This window comes from Globicephala melas, chromosome 10 (genome assembly GCF_963455315.2).
Source record: "Globicephala melas chromosome 10, mGloMel1.2, whole genome shotgun sequence".
Taxonomy (NCBI): domain Eukaryota; kingdom Metazoa; phylum Chordata; class Mammalia; order Artiodactyla; family Delphinidae; genus Globicephala; species Globicephala melas.
Genome location: NC_083323.1, coordinates 1,691,154 through 1,704,274, shown reverse-complemented (window position 1 = coordinate 1,704,274; position 13,121 = coordinate 1,691,154). Strand labels below are relative to the sequence as shown.

At 64.4% G+C, this 13,121-nt stretch overlaps 1 protein-coding gene across 2 annotated transcripts in view; it reads left to right on the top strand.

The window, feature by feature from the left end:
- The window catches only part of TAFA5 (TAFA chemokine like family member 5), a 193,979-nt gene that overhangs the window by 111,277 nt on the left and 69,581 nt on the right, over positions 1 to 13,121 (top strand). For both annotated transcript variants that reach the window (XM_060306710.1, XM_030855597.2), the window contains exon 2: positions 10,571 to 10,720. In XM_060306710.1, the coding sequence (XP_060162693.1) occupies positions 10,571 to 10,720 (150 nt within the window). The remainder of the gene's footprint in view (positions 1 to 10,570; positions 10,721 to 13,121) is intronic.

The following is a 13,121-nucleotide window of genomic DNA, read 5'->3' as shown; positions in this document are numbered from 1 at the left end:
TTAAGGCTGCAGTGGAGCCGCTGCAGGGAACTTAACTAGAGAGGCTTTGATCTCGGTTCCAAGAGACCCTGGAAAGCCTGCTCCATTGCCGTAATCACAGCCATTATTCTTTTCCTTTTTATCACAGTTCCCTCCACCTGCTCTTATCCAGATGAAAAAGCCAGGCTCTCAGATAGCCCAGGCGAGCCTCTCTCGGAAGGGCCTGCTGGGCGGGCGTCTCTAAGCAGAGGCCTCTCGCTGAGCTGCTGGCCACAAGCGGACTCTCTCCTCTCTCCCCCATGCTTTCCTGGGACCCTTCCCACGTCTGCAGACTTACAAGAGGCTGTGGGACGAGCCAGGCAGTGGGCAGGGGCAAGGTTCCAGAGGGGGCGCCCGGCCGTGGCAGGGGGCTGCCCCCTGCCCCTCTCCTCCCAGCCCATCCTGCTTTTGGCCTTGGGAGGAGGACGTGGCCCGGGTGGGAGGACGGGACAGCCCAGGGTAGGAGAGGGCGCGGCCGTGGACAGGAATGGTGATGACAGGGCAGGAGCAGGCTGGGACCAGCCAGCTGGATTCTGGGAGGTTTGCATGAGAAGATCTGTGACTTTGCTGGGCAGGCCATAATTCTATTTCACAGTCGTGTCATTGGGGACAGCCAGGGGCTAGCTTACGGAGCAGGGTGCGTTCAAAGGCTTGTCTTTAAGTTGGGAGAAGGCGGGTGCCGTGCTCTGAGCCGTGAGGACCATCTATCTGCGAAGGTGACCTGCCCCTCTCGATTATCCCAAGTTCAGCTCCCCTCCCCGGTCCCTCCGGACAGGGTGCCCGTGAAGTATCACCAGGCAGGGTCGCTGTTGGGGGCACCTCGACTCCAGGGACCCAGTCCTGCTGCCCAAAAGGTCAGGAACGGCGCCACGGCTTAACGGGTCGGGCCACCGCCCCGTCGAGGCCTGAGCCGCAGAGCGGCCGGGGCTGGTCCCCTGTGCCGGGCCACGGGAGGGGCCTTCTGTGAGGCGCCGGTTTCCCTCGATTTCTCTGTCTCCCTCACACCCCCAGCCCGTGCAGAGATCACCCTTGGCTGGTCTCCACACCTTTCCACAGGGACCTGGACTTGGGGACAGGCCACCCGTGTTTAAGTGGAGGTTGAACGGCGATCCGGAATGCCACACTCGGCTTTCACCACAGACTGGATTTCAGTGTAACTCAAATACCGAGACTGTGATGCTCCGTCTGATTGTAAAAGGTGTTCTTTTCTGGTCTTTTGAACCCTCGCGCTAACGTCTGTCTAGTTAGGGGTGGAACTAAACATGGCTGCCTTAGTTTGAGCGTCCAGGGCCCCGGCAGTTAGCTTCAGCTCGAAAGTGGCTCTCGCTTTGTCCGGGAGAGGCGGGCTGTGGATGAGGAGGCCGGGACTTCTGCTCTCCGCGCTGCCTCCTGCTGACGTCGGGGCCCTGGCCCCCCCATCACCCCCGGGCTGAAGACGGAGGGCTGCAGCCTGTGGTTTGGGGGCAGGACTAGTGCGGGTGGGGGCTGGAGCCGGGTTCCAAGGGCAGCAGGAGAGGGGAGTGCTGGGCCGGGGCAGCGGGCAGCTCAGAGTCGCAGCTGGGGGGGGGGGCTCGTGGCTGAGGGGCAGGTGAAGAAAGCCCTCTGCAAACGGGAGCTGCAGGTGCAGCTCCTTGAAGTCCTTCTAAGGACGTCGGGGCAGGGCTCCGCAGGGGGTGTCCTGACCGCAGAGACACAGAGCCGGGTGTGGGGGGTCTCCCAGCCTCCCCCCTCCCTCTGAGGCCTTCAGCCTGGGAGCTGCTCTGTCCCCCCCGTCCGCCTCCCCTTTACCTTGTCTCTTGGCCTCGGGCCGAACTGGCTGGTGAGTTTAACCCACAGTAAAGGCAGTAGGGATAGTCATCTCCTTGGATGACTCAGAGTCCGCGTGCGCCTTTGCCTGGGTTACCAGAGCTGCCTCGCTCCCTCCTTGAGCTCTGTTTTCGTCCAGTGCTGTTTAAATCCATGGTGACATGTTCCACGTACGCTAGAGAGCATGAGGTGCAGTCCTCCTCCCACCACCGTCTCCAACCGGCGGCAGTGACAGTGGCATCCACACTGCCGCCCACTCCCCGCTGTCACCAGCTCCCCTCCCCGTTACCCCTAGTGATTCCTTAACTCTTCCCTCCTCCTGATGGTGCTAATAGTATTTTCTCATTGTGCGACACCTTGGCAATGAGCCAAGCACAGATTCGGGGCCGTGTGTCCCGAGGATGCCCGTTCGGGGTGACCGTGGATGAAGTGGTGGCCCGAGGACATGGTGATGACCATGAGAGCGCAGCACAAGGGGGCCCTGCGTGCAGAATGGAAACCCCGCGCCGCGGAGGGACGCGTCCCGGGGCGTGAGAGGCCATCCACACCACGATTTCCAGTGGCCAAGGCCACATCCCCGTGTGCCAGGCGGGGCTCTCCGTGTTCTCTGGTTTGTCGCGGCGACGCGCGGCGACACGCCGATTGCTGGCGTCTTCCTCTCCCGCCTAGGCGGACCCTTACAGGTCCACTCTGAGGGGGAAGGCAGGTGGCATTTTAGGGTCTCGGCGCTGAGCGCCCCTCACCCCACACAGGCCCCACCGAGGGCTGCGTGCTCCTCGGTCGCTGGCGGGACTGGTGGGACTGGAGAGTCTGGTCCTCACTGGTGTCTGATTTCTCCTGCGAGGAGCCGCCTGCCCCTGGCCTCTCCGGGGGGAGGAGTTGCCCTGCCCGTCTTATGGGGGGAGGCATCTGCCAGGGCGAGGGGCCAGCCCAGGACCGACCCCGCAGCCCTTCTCTGCAGCCCGGGGGGTGTGGGAACTGAAGCTCCCCACTCAGGAGCGCAACAGCTCCACGTCCTGTGTGTGTCTGTGAGGTCCAGGATGACACCCCAAATCAAAGCGGCAGGCGGGCCCTGCCGGTGGGACCTGGTCCCTCGAGGGAGAGGGTTGGGGAGCAGTCCTGCACCCCGACCTACACCCAGCATCCCAGGAAGTCCTGTTGAGGCCAGTGGGGAGGGGTTTGCTGGAGGGGTTTAGGTGCCAGCCACTTGGCTCCAGACTTGGGACACCCCGCCACCCCAGCTCCATCCCCCCAGCTGGCAGCCCCCCGTGCACTCAGGACACACGTGGAAAGGCCATCTGAGACCTTCTTGAGGCCAGTGGGCCACCCCCCAGCCCAGAAAACAAGGGCCCCTGCCTACCCCGGGGGCGATTTGAGTGTGTCTGCCACGTGGGCCCACTGGACCTCTTGGATGTGTTGCCATCACTGGTGTGGCCTCACCTGCAGGAACAGCAGGGCCAGTCCAGGCTGGACCACGGGGCCACGGGACGAGGAAGAAGCTCCAGGTCATTTAGGCTGGTGGGTTACAATGTCCTGGACCGTAAATCCTGGTTAAAAGCGATTGTACGCAGCAGCTGGGAACACGCAGCTGCCATCCTGTGCTGTGTCCCCCCCGATCAAGTCCTGCAGCCCCCGGGCTCCTGTCCCGAAAGCTGACCGGTGGTGGCTCACAGCCAGGGGTGCAGGAATCAGCAGCGAAGGGCGTGCGGGACTTTCTGGGAGACGGGAGACCCTGCAGGTCGGGGGGAGTGGGTTTGCCTGGGTGGGCGCCTGCACGGCCCGCGCGCGTACAGCGGGCGCGTTTTACAGCGCGTGTACTGCGCCTGGGACTTGACTTTATCAAGTGCCGTCCTTGGGTTTCACGAGGATTGGCAGGTCCTGACGCCGGATTTCATAACCGCGCATCTCACCGCCCTCCACGCCTCGCAGGACGAAGCCTGCTCTCGTTCAGAGGCGTCCTGGGCGTCCCTAGCTGGGAGCAGCTTGTTCTGGACCCAGAGGTGACGAGGATGAGGGTTTGGTTTAGGTCACGGCTGTTGTCATGCGTTCTCCTTGAGCTTAAACTGCTTCCCTGTAACCACCACCCATCGCCCGTCTCCCAAAGGGCCCTGTGAGGCCCAGGACACTCACGGCAAGGCCCTGACCCACGCTGGCCACGGGGCACATGCAGATGCTAAGTGCATCCCCAGACCCCCCATTCTATGGGAGATAGAACGCCTACAGCCCTTCCGACTAGAGTGCAGGCCCCCCGCTTACAGGTGCGGTGTGGTGCCCCAGGCCCAGCCAGAGACGAGCCAGGGCCCCCGGGTCCTCCCACCACAAACTCCACAGGCCTTGTGGCTCCCACCTCCTGGTCCCCGTGTGGGTCTCCATGTCCGCACCTACATGGCCTGGACCCTCCCTGAGGGCAGAGCCGCCTTCTCATCCGGGTCTTTTCCCTCCTGTTGGGGACCTGCCCGGGCCCCCATCTTCCTGGTCACGCGTGTGCCTGGAGGTGACCCAGCCTGTGGTCAGCTCCGGGCCCCGTGCTGGCCTCCTGGGCTGCCCAGGTTTCGTTCTCATCCAGGCACAGGGCTGACACTCGTGACTGCTAAATGCCATCCTCTCTGAGTGCCTTTATTCTGTCAGACCTCTTCCCAGATTGATGTCGGCACAGACGGGATTAAATGGCTGTGGTGCCTTCCCGGGAACGGGGCGGGGGCTGCCTGAGGGCCAGGCCCAGCTGAGTCGCCCCAGGGCCTCTTCCCACCCGGGAGGCCACGGGGCACCGGCTGCCCAGAGCCATCCTTTGGTATCCCATCCATCTGGAGCCGGGCGGGGCCTGGACCGTGCCCTCCTGAGACCTCCACCCAGGTTACAGGCCGTTCTCTTCGCTGAGAAATGACGCCTGAGCAGGAGTTTGGGCCCCTCGGCCCCTCCAGTGACCTTGCTCAGGGTGTGGCTGGTGGCCGCCCTGGTTGGGGGCCGTGCTGGGGATGCTGAGGGGCTGGTATCCGGCCGTCCTGCCTGGTCCAGCTCAGGGAATAAATGAAACTTGGCAAAGCTTGACTCAGCCAAAGCGTCGCAGCGGGGACTGTGCCCGTGAGCACTCGGGATGCAGCTGCCCTCCGCTCCCAGCCTGCGGCGGCCCGGGGACCAGGAGGGTGCGTGTTCCACCGGAACTTTCCACAGGGCCCCTTCCCCGAGCCCCAGGCCCCCAGTCGGGATCTCTCGGGCATGGGAGGAACCTCTGTGGGCCGCTTGTGGAAAATCTGTAGAAACAGGGACGGTGGTGGTACTTGCCTTGATGGGGAAGCGTTGAGGGCGTGGTGTGGCCCCCCCACCGAGTCTGGTCCGACCCCTCAGGGACCAGTGCTGTCGCTGGGGGTAGCTCTGCACTCCTAGCCTCTGGGGCTGCGTGGGTGGTAGGAGCCCCCGGCCCCTGGTCCTGGGGCACATTCAGCGGCCTGGATCACTGAGGCAGCGAGGCAGTGAGCCCCTTGGGGGTCCGCTCCCAAGCCGGGGTCCGCTCCCAAGCCAGGCTCCCCTCCGCGGGCTCAGACACCACCAGCTAGGCAGGCGTGGCACGCGCCCTCCCCCGTCCCAGCAGCAGGGACGGGGCCCTGCAGATCCCAGCCCTGTAGGTCACGGTACATCTGAACCCCCGGCTGGGCAAGGCTGCCTCCTAATGGGTGGCCAGGATGGGGGTGAGAGGTGATGGACCTGACCTCTCCTGGGGGGGTGTTTCCTGCTCTCCCGTGGGACCCCCAGCTGCAGGCAGAGGTGACAGCGTCCAGGGGGAGCGTGGCCAGCTGTTTACATGCAATGACGTTGCCACGAGTGTCAGGGGACAGAATCAGACCATAGACCTCCGCCGTCTAGTGAGAAGCTGCAGGCCTGTCTCTGGGGGAAAGTGAGCATCTCTTTCTTTTTTTACACGTCTCTCTACGGCATCTGGCTTTTGTTAAATGCTTATGTTGCTGCCTTTCTCCTAAGAAGACTCCCTGGAGTTTTGTTTCTTTCCGTCTTCACGGCAGCCGCCCATCACCCCTCAGGCACACACGTGTGCACTCGTGGACACTCTCCTCCCTGGGCCCCGGCAGGGCCTGTGGGTCCAGGCGCCAGGCTGGGCTGGGGGGGCAGCTGCAGGGAGGCCCGGCCTGTGTCCCCCTGCAGAGGAGGACGTGGTCAGGTGTGGGCCGCGTGCATGGCGGGAGCAGCTGTTGGGGAAGGAATTGTGATTTCTTGTTTGTTTTATTTTTGAAGCATTTTTTTTTCTTTCTCGTTTTAAAAGTAATACAAGTTCTTTGTAACAAAAATACCTGGGGGAAGACAATAAGAATTATAATCCCACCCGCCCCCCCGAAGAAAACGCCAACCACGTCTTGTGTGTTGGTGTGCGTGTCTGTGTGTGTGACACAGAGAGAGAGCAGAGGTGAGACAAGGGAAGGAGGGAAGGGGGAGCCCAGACTCTAGAATCTTCCTGGCTGCCCTCTCCCAGAGGAGGAGGGCCCACCGGGAGGCGTGTGGGGACTGGCCTGGCCCGTTGCAGGCCTCCCCACCCCTCTCGGAGGCCCGTGTCCCACGTGTGCTCCCGGCTGTAACCGCGGTGCTGTCCCAGACCCTAGGGTCCCTGGTTCCTCGAGCTTCCGGAGCGGGGGATGAAAGGCGGGCACGGCGGGACCTGGGGAGGGTCATTCCTGGGGGCAGTAGGCTCCCAGGGGGTCCCGGCCGGCCTTCAGCCCTGTGGCTGAGATACCCATTGTCACGAAGCCACTGGCCTGGTCAGAGGACACCGGGGCTGAAGTGCGAGGGGGTGACCTTTTCACAACAAACCAGAAATCTGAGTGGAGCAGAGAGGTTTCCAGGTGCTGGGTGGGCGCCTGCCTGGAGCTGGCTTGAGTGCCACAGGGGGTGTCCAGGACGTCAGCCCCAGTTAAGGCGGCCAGTGTGGTCCCCTGGGGGCCCAGGGCCAGCTGGCTGCCTGTCCTCCCCCCTGCCCTGTGCCCCACACTTGGATGCAGGTTGAATGAGGTGCTGTGGGTTCCTGGGCAGCTGGGTGGGAGGGCCTGGGAGCTCCAGGTCAGGTGTGGGCAGACAGGGACGGACCAGCGCCTTGGAGGAGAGATCCGCTGAGTCCATGGCGAGTCCGGTGAGTTCCGAGCACGTGGTCAAGTTCTAAGTACTGTGTGTTAACTGCGCAGCCCAAGTTCACTGTCGACCCCCAGAGCAGAACCGACAGCGTGGGCGGGGCCGGGCAGTCTTCTCCTCGACACCAGGCGACCTCACGGTGCGGGTGGACCACCCCTCTCGTGCCTGAACTCCGTGTTCAGCTGTGTGACCCGCGGGGAGAGCCACCTGGTGTCTCAGGACGCCGCCTCTTCCGAGCTCGCCGAGCACCTCTTGAGCCTGTATTCTGAACCCCTGTGATGCGCTGCCACCCTCTCCCTGTCCCCTTGCCCTTCACCTGGCTGCTTGCTTCCAGGAGCCCTGGACCAGCCCATGGGAGCCGTTCACGTACTGCTGTTTGCCAACCTTGTCAGAGGTGCGGGGCGCCTGAGCTAAGGACAGCGCGGTGGAGCCTGGGGGCGAGGCAGCCGGGGATGGGAGCGTTTATCCGTGAGCTCCTCCAGGGGTCGGGGACAACATCCGAGACCCAGCCCAGCCCGGGGAGGATGGTCACGGCACAGGGCGAGGACCACGTGAAGGTCCTGGGATGAAAGCCCGGGAGGAGACCCGAGTCTGCAGACAGCCAACCCCCAGCACGGAACTGAGGGCTGGAAACCCCAGAAGGGGAGGCCAGGGCAGCCAAGGAAACACGGTGTGGAGGGATGGAGAGGGGCCGGGCTGGGCGCCTAGGCTGTGAGCTGGTAATAAATTCATGAACCGGGACCCGTGGTGTCCCGAAGGCACGCGGAGCCGTGCGTGGCCTCGGCCCGTGCGCCCCGGTGCTGGCTCGTCCCCTTTCGGCTCTTCCACACTCTCAGGCAGAGGTTGGTTTTCTTCCTTTCATAGATTGATGGTGTCCCCGAAAGATACATTCAGGTCCCAACCCTGTTACCTGGGACGATGGCCTTACTTGGAAATAGGGGCTTTGCAGCTGCAGTTAAGATGAAGCCACTAAGTGAACCCTAGTCAACGTGACCAGCGACCTTGTGAGAAGAGGAGACACCAGGGGGTCTGTGACGACGGGACTGATGAGGCTACGAGGCGAGGAACGGCCACCAGGACCCACGGGAGGCAGGAAGGTCCCCCCTCCACGGCCACCCTGAGAGAGCCGGCCCTGCCGCAGCCTCCATTTCAGACTTGCAGCCGCCAGGTTACGGGTGAATATGCTGGGGGTTAGGCCCCCAGCCTGTGACGCCTCTATACGGCAGCCCCTGGGCACTGGCTACAGTCCAGGCACCTGCTGTCCGCCTCATCTCCACGTGGGTGCACATGCAGAGGAACTGGGGGGCCCTTGGCCGCCTTGTCCTTCCCTACCCCAGCGCCACTGGTCCACGGGGCGTGGTCCAGAATCGTGGCACCTGGGGGGATGACGACGTGAGGCTGCCGGCTGCCGTGGGAGGGGTGCACTGGACGTAGAAGCCCTCAGACCCCCGGCGGGGACCTTGCCCGGCCACCCCCTTACAAACGAGGGTCCAGGCTCCGGAGGCGCGATGTGCCTGGGTCAGGCGGTTCCCATGGCTGGTCGGTCAGTTGCTTTGTTAGTTACTGACCAGGGCTCAGGTTCCGAGGAGACGGACCTCTGCCGGCCACTGACGTCAGCCAAAGGTGTCGGGTCAGGGTGGGCGGCAGCGAGACCGAGAGCGCCGGAGCAGCCCCACGGCAACACGCAGAGCTTAAAATAACAGCCGGGGCAGAACCCACGCAGCTGCCCGACCGCCCGTCGCAAAGTCGGACCAGCCCACGAGTCTCAGCATCTTTGCCATGAGCTCCTGGACCCCCTCAGATGCACGGTTGCCCGTAATCACGTCTGTCTTTAAGGCTCTAACCACTGTTGTTACCAGAAACGCACAGCTCGCTCTCCACGACGCTCTTCCCTCTGCTGCATTTGTTTATCTACTTCGTTATTTACGCGTCTGTCTATTTTTGCTGGTTCTTAGCGCAGTGTATAATTTTGCGTGTAATTAGTTAGTGCACGTTCAATCACAGCCAAAGCCTTCAGGGAGGCGGCACTGGGGTGTTGGCCATGGAACAGGCTCTGCTCAGCAAGGGGAGGGGGGTCCCAGCAGGTCGGGGAGGAGGGGCCCGGGGCCCACATCCTTCCTCCCACACCTGTGTGGGTCTCCCGTGAGCTGTCCGTGACGGGCTCTGGGCGGCTGGCTTGGGGTCCCCGTGCACAGCTCCCTTCAGGCCCTGGGCCGGGCATGTCTGGCACCCACTGCAGACACCCCGTTGCCTCTTGGGTCGGTCACACCCAGACGTGGCTTCCCCCGGGTCAGGGTGGCCTGGGCAGCTCTGGGCTGATGGAGCCGGTGGCTACTCCATGAACTGTATCCTGCCAGCCTGGCCCCAGGCCGGGCTGGGCACCCAGAGGTGACATCAGTGACAAAAAGGCAGGGCAGTCCTGTGCAGTGAGCCGCCTGGAGGACCCGGGGGCTGCCTGGAGGAGAGGGCCAGGGGTGACAGCAGTGTATGAGGAAGGACACCCAGGGCTGAAGAAACGGCTGCCTGGGAGCCCCAGGGAGCTGCCAGCTTTTCCTCTGTGGGGTGGACACTGCCACCCTCCTCCCCTGCACGTGGGGCCCGTCTCCTGGGTGTCACCTCCTCGTCGTTCCCTTGTTTGGAACTGCGGCAGGCACCCCCATCCTCTCTCCCTGCCGACCCCCTGCATAGCGGTGGGCTGGGATCTGTACGGGGCCGTATCCTTGAGCTGGGAGGGACCTTCAGGGGCAGAGTACCGTCCGCTTTCTCGCACTGTGGTCCCAGGGCCCAACGCAGAGGGCGGCATACAGTGGTGCTTATTGTTTGCTGAGGGAAGGAAAGTGAGGCAGCGAGTAGACGCCCCGGTGGAGGCTGTGGCCGTGTGGCCACACCGAGGGGCCACCCGGTGTCACCAAGAGATCTAGGCTCACAGCTCGGGGATGACCGGTGGGGCAACAGCCAGGCCCGGGGAGGACCTGCAGCTTCCCTGGGGCCAGCGGCCAGGCTTCCCGCGTTGGTACCCGCCGTCCAGAGCCGGCGCTGCCTGTCTGGTCGGTGTGCCTCTTCAGGGCATCCTGGTTTACAGGCAGGCATGTCCCTCTGCTGGGATGCTGGCCCCTCAGCTCCTCAGAGCTGTGGTGCCCTCCCTGGATTTAGGAGTCACGTGGAGGGTGAGGAAGCCAGTGAAACCCATGGAGTCATCACCTGCAAACGAGACGGGTCCCTTCTCGGCAGGTTGGGCCGGTCCAGACACAGACCGAGGCCGCTCCAGGCCAGCCTGGCCTCCCATCACGGAGCCCTGTGCAGCCCAGGTCCTGACTCGTGACCGGGGGCCCTTCCCCTGCGACTCAGCCCTTCACTTCCAGGAGTGGCTGAGATGGGGCACGTTGAACGTCCTGTCGCCCAGGCAAGCCTGCCAAAGCCATGCTGCAGAAGCGCGGAGGGCGCTGGGCTGACCCGGTGCCTTGGCTTTTACAGGGTGGGTCTGACAGCATCATCTGGGGGGTCAGATGTCCCTCTGGGTCCCTCTGCAGGCGGGCGCCAGGTGGGCACTCGTGTGGTGCTGGGACGGCTGGTCTCCAGGCGCGTCCTCTCAGCCCCATCTGTGCCTCTCTTGCAGGTCAGCTGGCCGCCGGCACCTGTGAGATTGTGACGCTGGACCGCGACAGCAGCCAGCCGCGGAGGACGATAGCCCGGCAGACGGCTCGCTGCGCGTGCAGGAAGGGGCAGATCGCGGGCACCACCAGAGCCAGGCCCGCCTGCGTGGACGGTAAGAGCCCCGGCCCGGGCGGCCGTCGGGGGCCACAAGAGGCTGCGTGCCCAGGGTCCACGAGATGCCCCCAGCCCCCAGGACATTCCACCGAGGCGCCCTGCTCGCTGGGCGAGGCCTCGGGCTGCACGGGGCCGCCACCCCCGGCGGTGCCGGTCGTGCACCTGAGGGCGGCCTGCTGGCCATGGGCGTGGAGTGCAGGCTGGCGGGGAGCCGGGTGCCCAGGGGGCCAGAGGCATTTCTTGGCCAGTCAGCTTGCTGCGGGCAGAGGGGTGGAGGCGGTGACACCAGCGAGATGGCCCTGATGCCCGTGTGGTCTCTGTCTGAGGTGCCTGCGGGTCTGGCAGGTGGCAGGTGCCCCAGGCTTCGTGACGTGCAGCGGGGCCGCCACAGGCTCCCAGGACAGCCGACGCGATGTGCCCGTTGGGTAGGCTGGTGGCACCACTGAGGCTGAGCCGGCTCGGGGACGAGACGCGTCCTGTTAACAGTCTTGCTGAGTTGACGCTCAGGCACCTTGTGGGAGGTGGTACCTTTGGGGACCGTCCTCAGAAACAGACCCACAAGCCGCCTTTACAAAGCGGGGAGGAGTCCCTGCGGCTTCCGTTAGGGCACCGACGTGGGCGCGTCCCCTGGTGCAGGAGACGCCGTGGGTGCTCTGCAGGGGACCTGGGCATCCCAAGGCTGGACGCAGCGGGGCCCAGCAGGGGTCTGGGGCGGGGCCCGCGGGCGAGTGGGGGAGGCAGCGTTGGAGCCAGGCCGGAACCCTGCCCAGTCCCAGTACTAGAGCAGGGGGGACACCCCTTTTCTAGGCGGCCTGGGGGCTCCCGTGGGCCTGGCTGGCAGCTGCCTGTGTTGGTCCAGGCTCCTTGGGGTGGATGGCCCCATGCAGGGGTGTGGGGCGGCTGGAGGAGTCGCGGTCACCGTGGTCAAGATGGAGGGTCCAAGGTATCAGCCGGTCCATCCCGTGGGGGCGGCAGGGATGCACAGGGTCACCCAGAGCTGGACTTGGACCCTAGCTCTTCTGGTCGGTCCCTCCCCTCCCCTACAGCCTCTGCACGGGCTCTGGGGGCCCAGCTCCCTGGTTCAATCTGCTGCCTCCGCCAGGGAGTCCCACCAGCTCCCCTGCTCTGACCTAGGACGTGGGGGGAACCACCTTGACTGCTGCAGGCGGTACTGGCGAAGGTCACGGGAGAGGTGACGGGCGTGCTGAGCACAGGGCTGGGGCATCGTGAGCTCCCGGCCACTCTGGGAGGCTCACCAGCAGTGCTGGTAGGGCTGCATCAGGAGCGAGGACACATCATCCCTGAGGCGGAGGCTTTCTGACAAGCCGGGTGGGTCCCAGTGCAGCCCCCAAAGGGAGAAAGGCCCCCAAGGAAGGGCCCTTCGGGGATGGGGCTGATTCAGGGGCCCGGGTCAGTGTCACCAGTGAGCCTGTCCAGGACTGTCCGGGGACCTGGCCGGGGCAGTGAGTCTGCTCGGGGCCCGGGGCCTGGAGCTCTAGCCCCACATGGCCTCCAGCAGGACAGGGAAGGAGTCAGGGACAGGCCTGGGCTCTTGGCCCGAGGGAGCAGGCCTGGCCCTCACCACTCCAGGCCCCGACGTCCTGTGCACCTTTGGGGCTGAGCTGGCTGCGGGAGCCTCACCCACGGAGCTTGGGGTGCCCAGAAGCACCCTGGAGGTGCACGGGGCTCCAGGACCACCCGGCCGCCCCCGGGAACTGCCTTGCTTCCCTCAGGCCCCTCGGCCACGTGCTACCTGCCTTGTGCTGCCAGCCCGGAAGGGCTCTCTGGGAATGTCGGGGGCACCTGGGAGATGGTGGGAAAGGACTGTGCCGTGGGGGGGGGCTGGAGGCTAGTGGAAGGATGCTGAGACAGCTGGTGCCTTTTGAGGATCTGGGGCAAGGAAGCACCCGTGCTGGCGTCAGTTTTGTTTCTAAGAAGCTGTTGTCTGTCCTTGTTAAGAGCGTCTAGCCATCGGCATCCCACGGACGGGGTGTGATTGGACAGCCAGATGTCCATGCGCAGTGCTAACGTCCTTGCCTCTGGGGACCATCCTCAGAAACAGACAGTCTTTACAGAGAGGAAAGGCCTAGCTGCTCCGAGGCCGCTCCACTGACCCTAGACTCTGTCTGCCCAGTGGGTTGCCGGTGGACCGCCTTGACCCCCAGTGAGCTGGGCTAAGCCACCGCATCCCCATCTGCAGCTCCTGTAACTAGAAGCGGCCAGAGCGCCTTCTGGGCTGACATTGACGGATTCTTCCCGGCCAGGAGGGAGGGAGGGGGAGGTGCGGGCCCGCTCCCCTCCCCTCTGGTCATTAGCTCTGGGAGCCTTCGGGAGCGGCAGGTCAGAACTGATTACTAATTGAATCTGCTCATCCGAAACCGCGTTCTCACCCCTCTCCT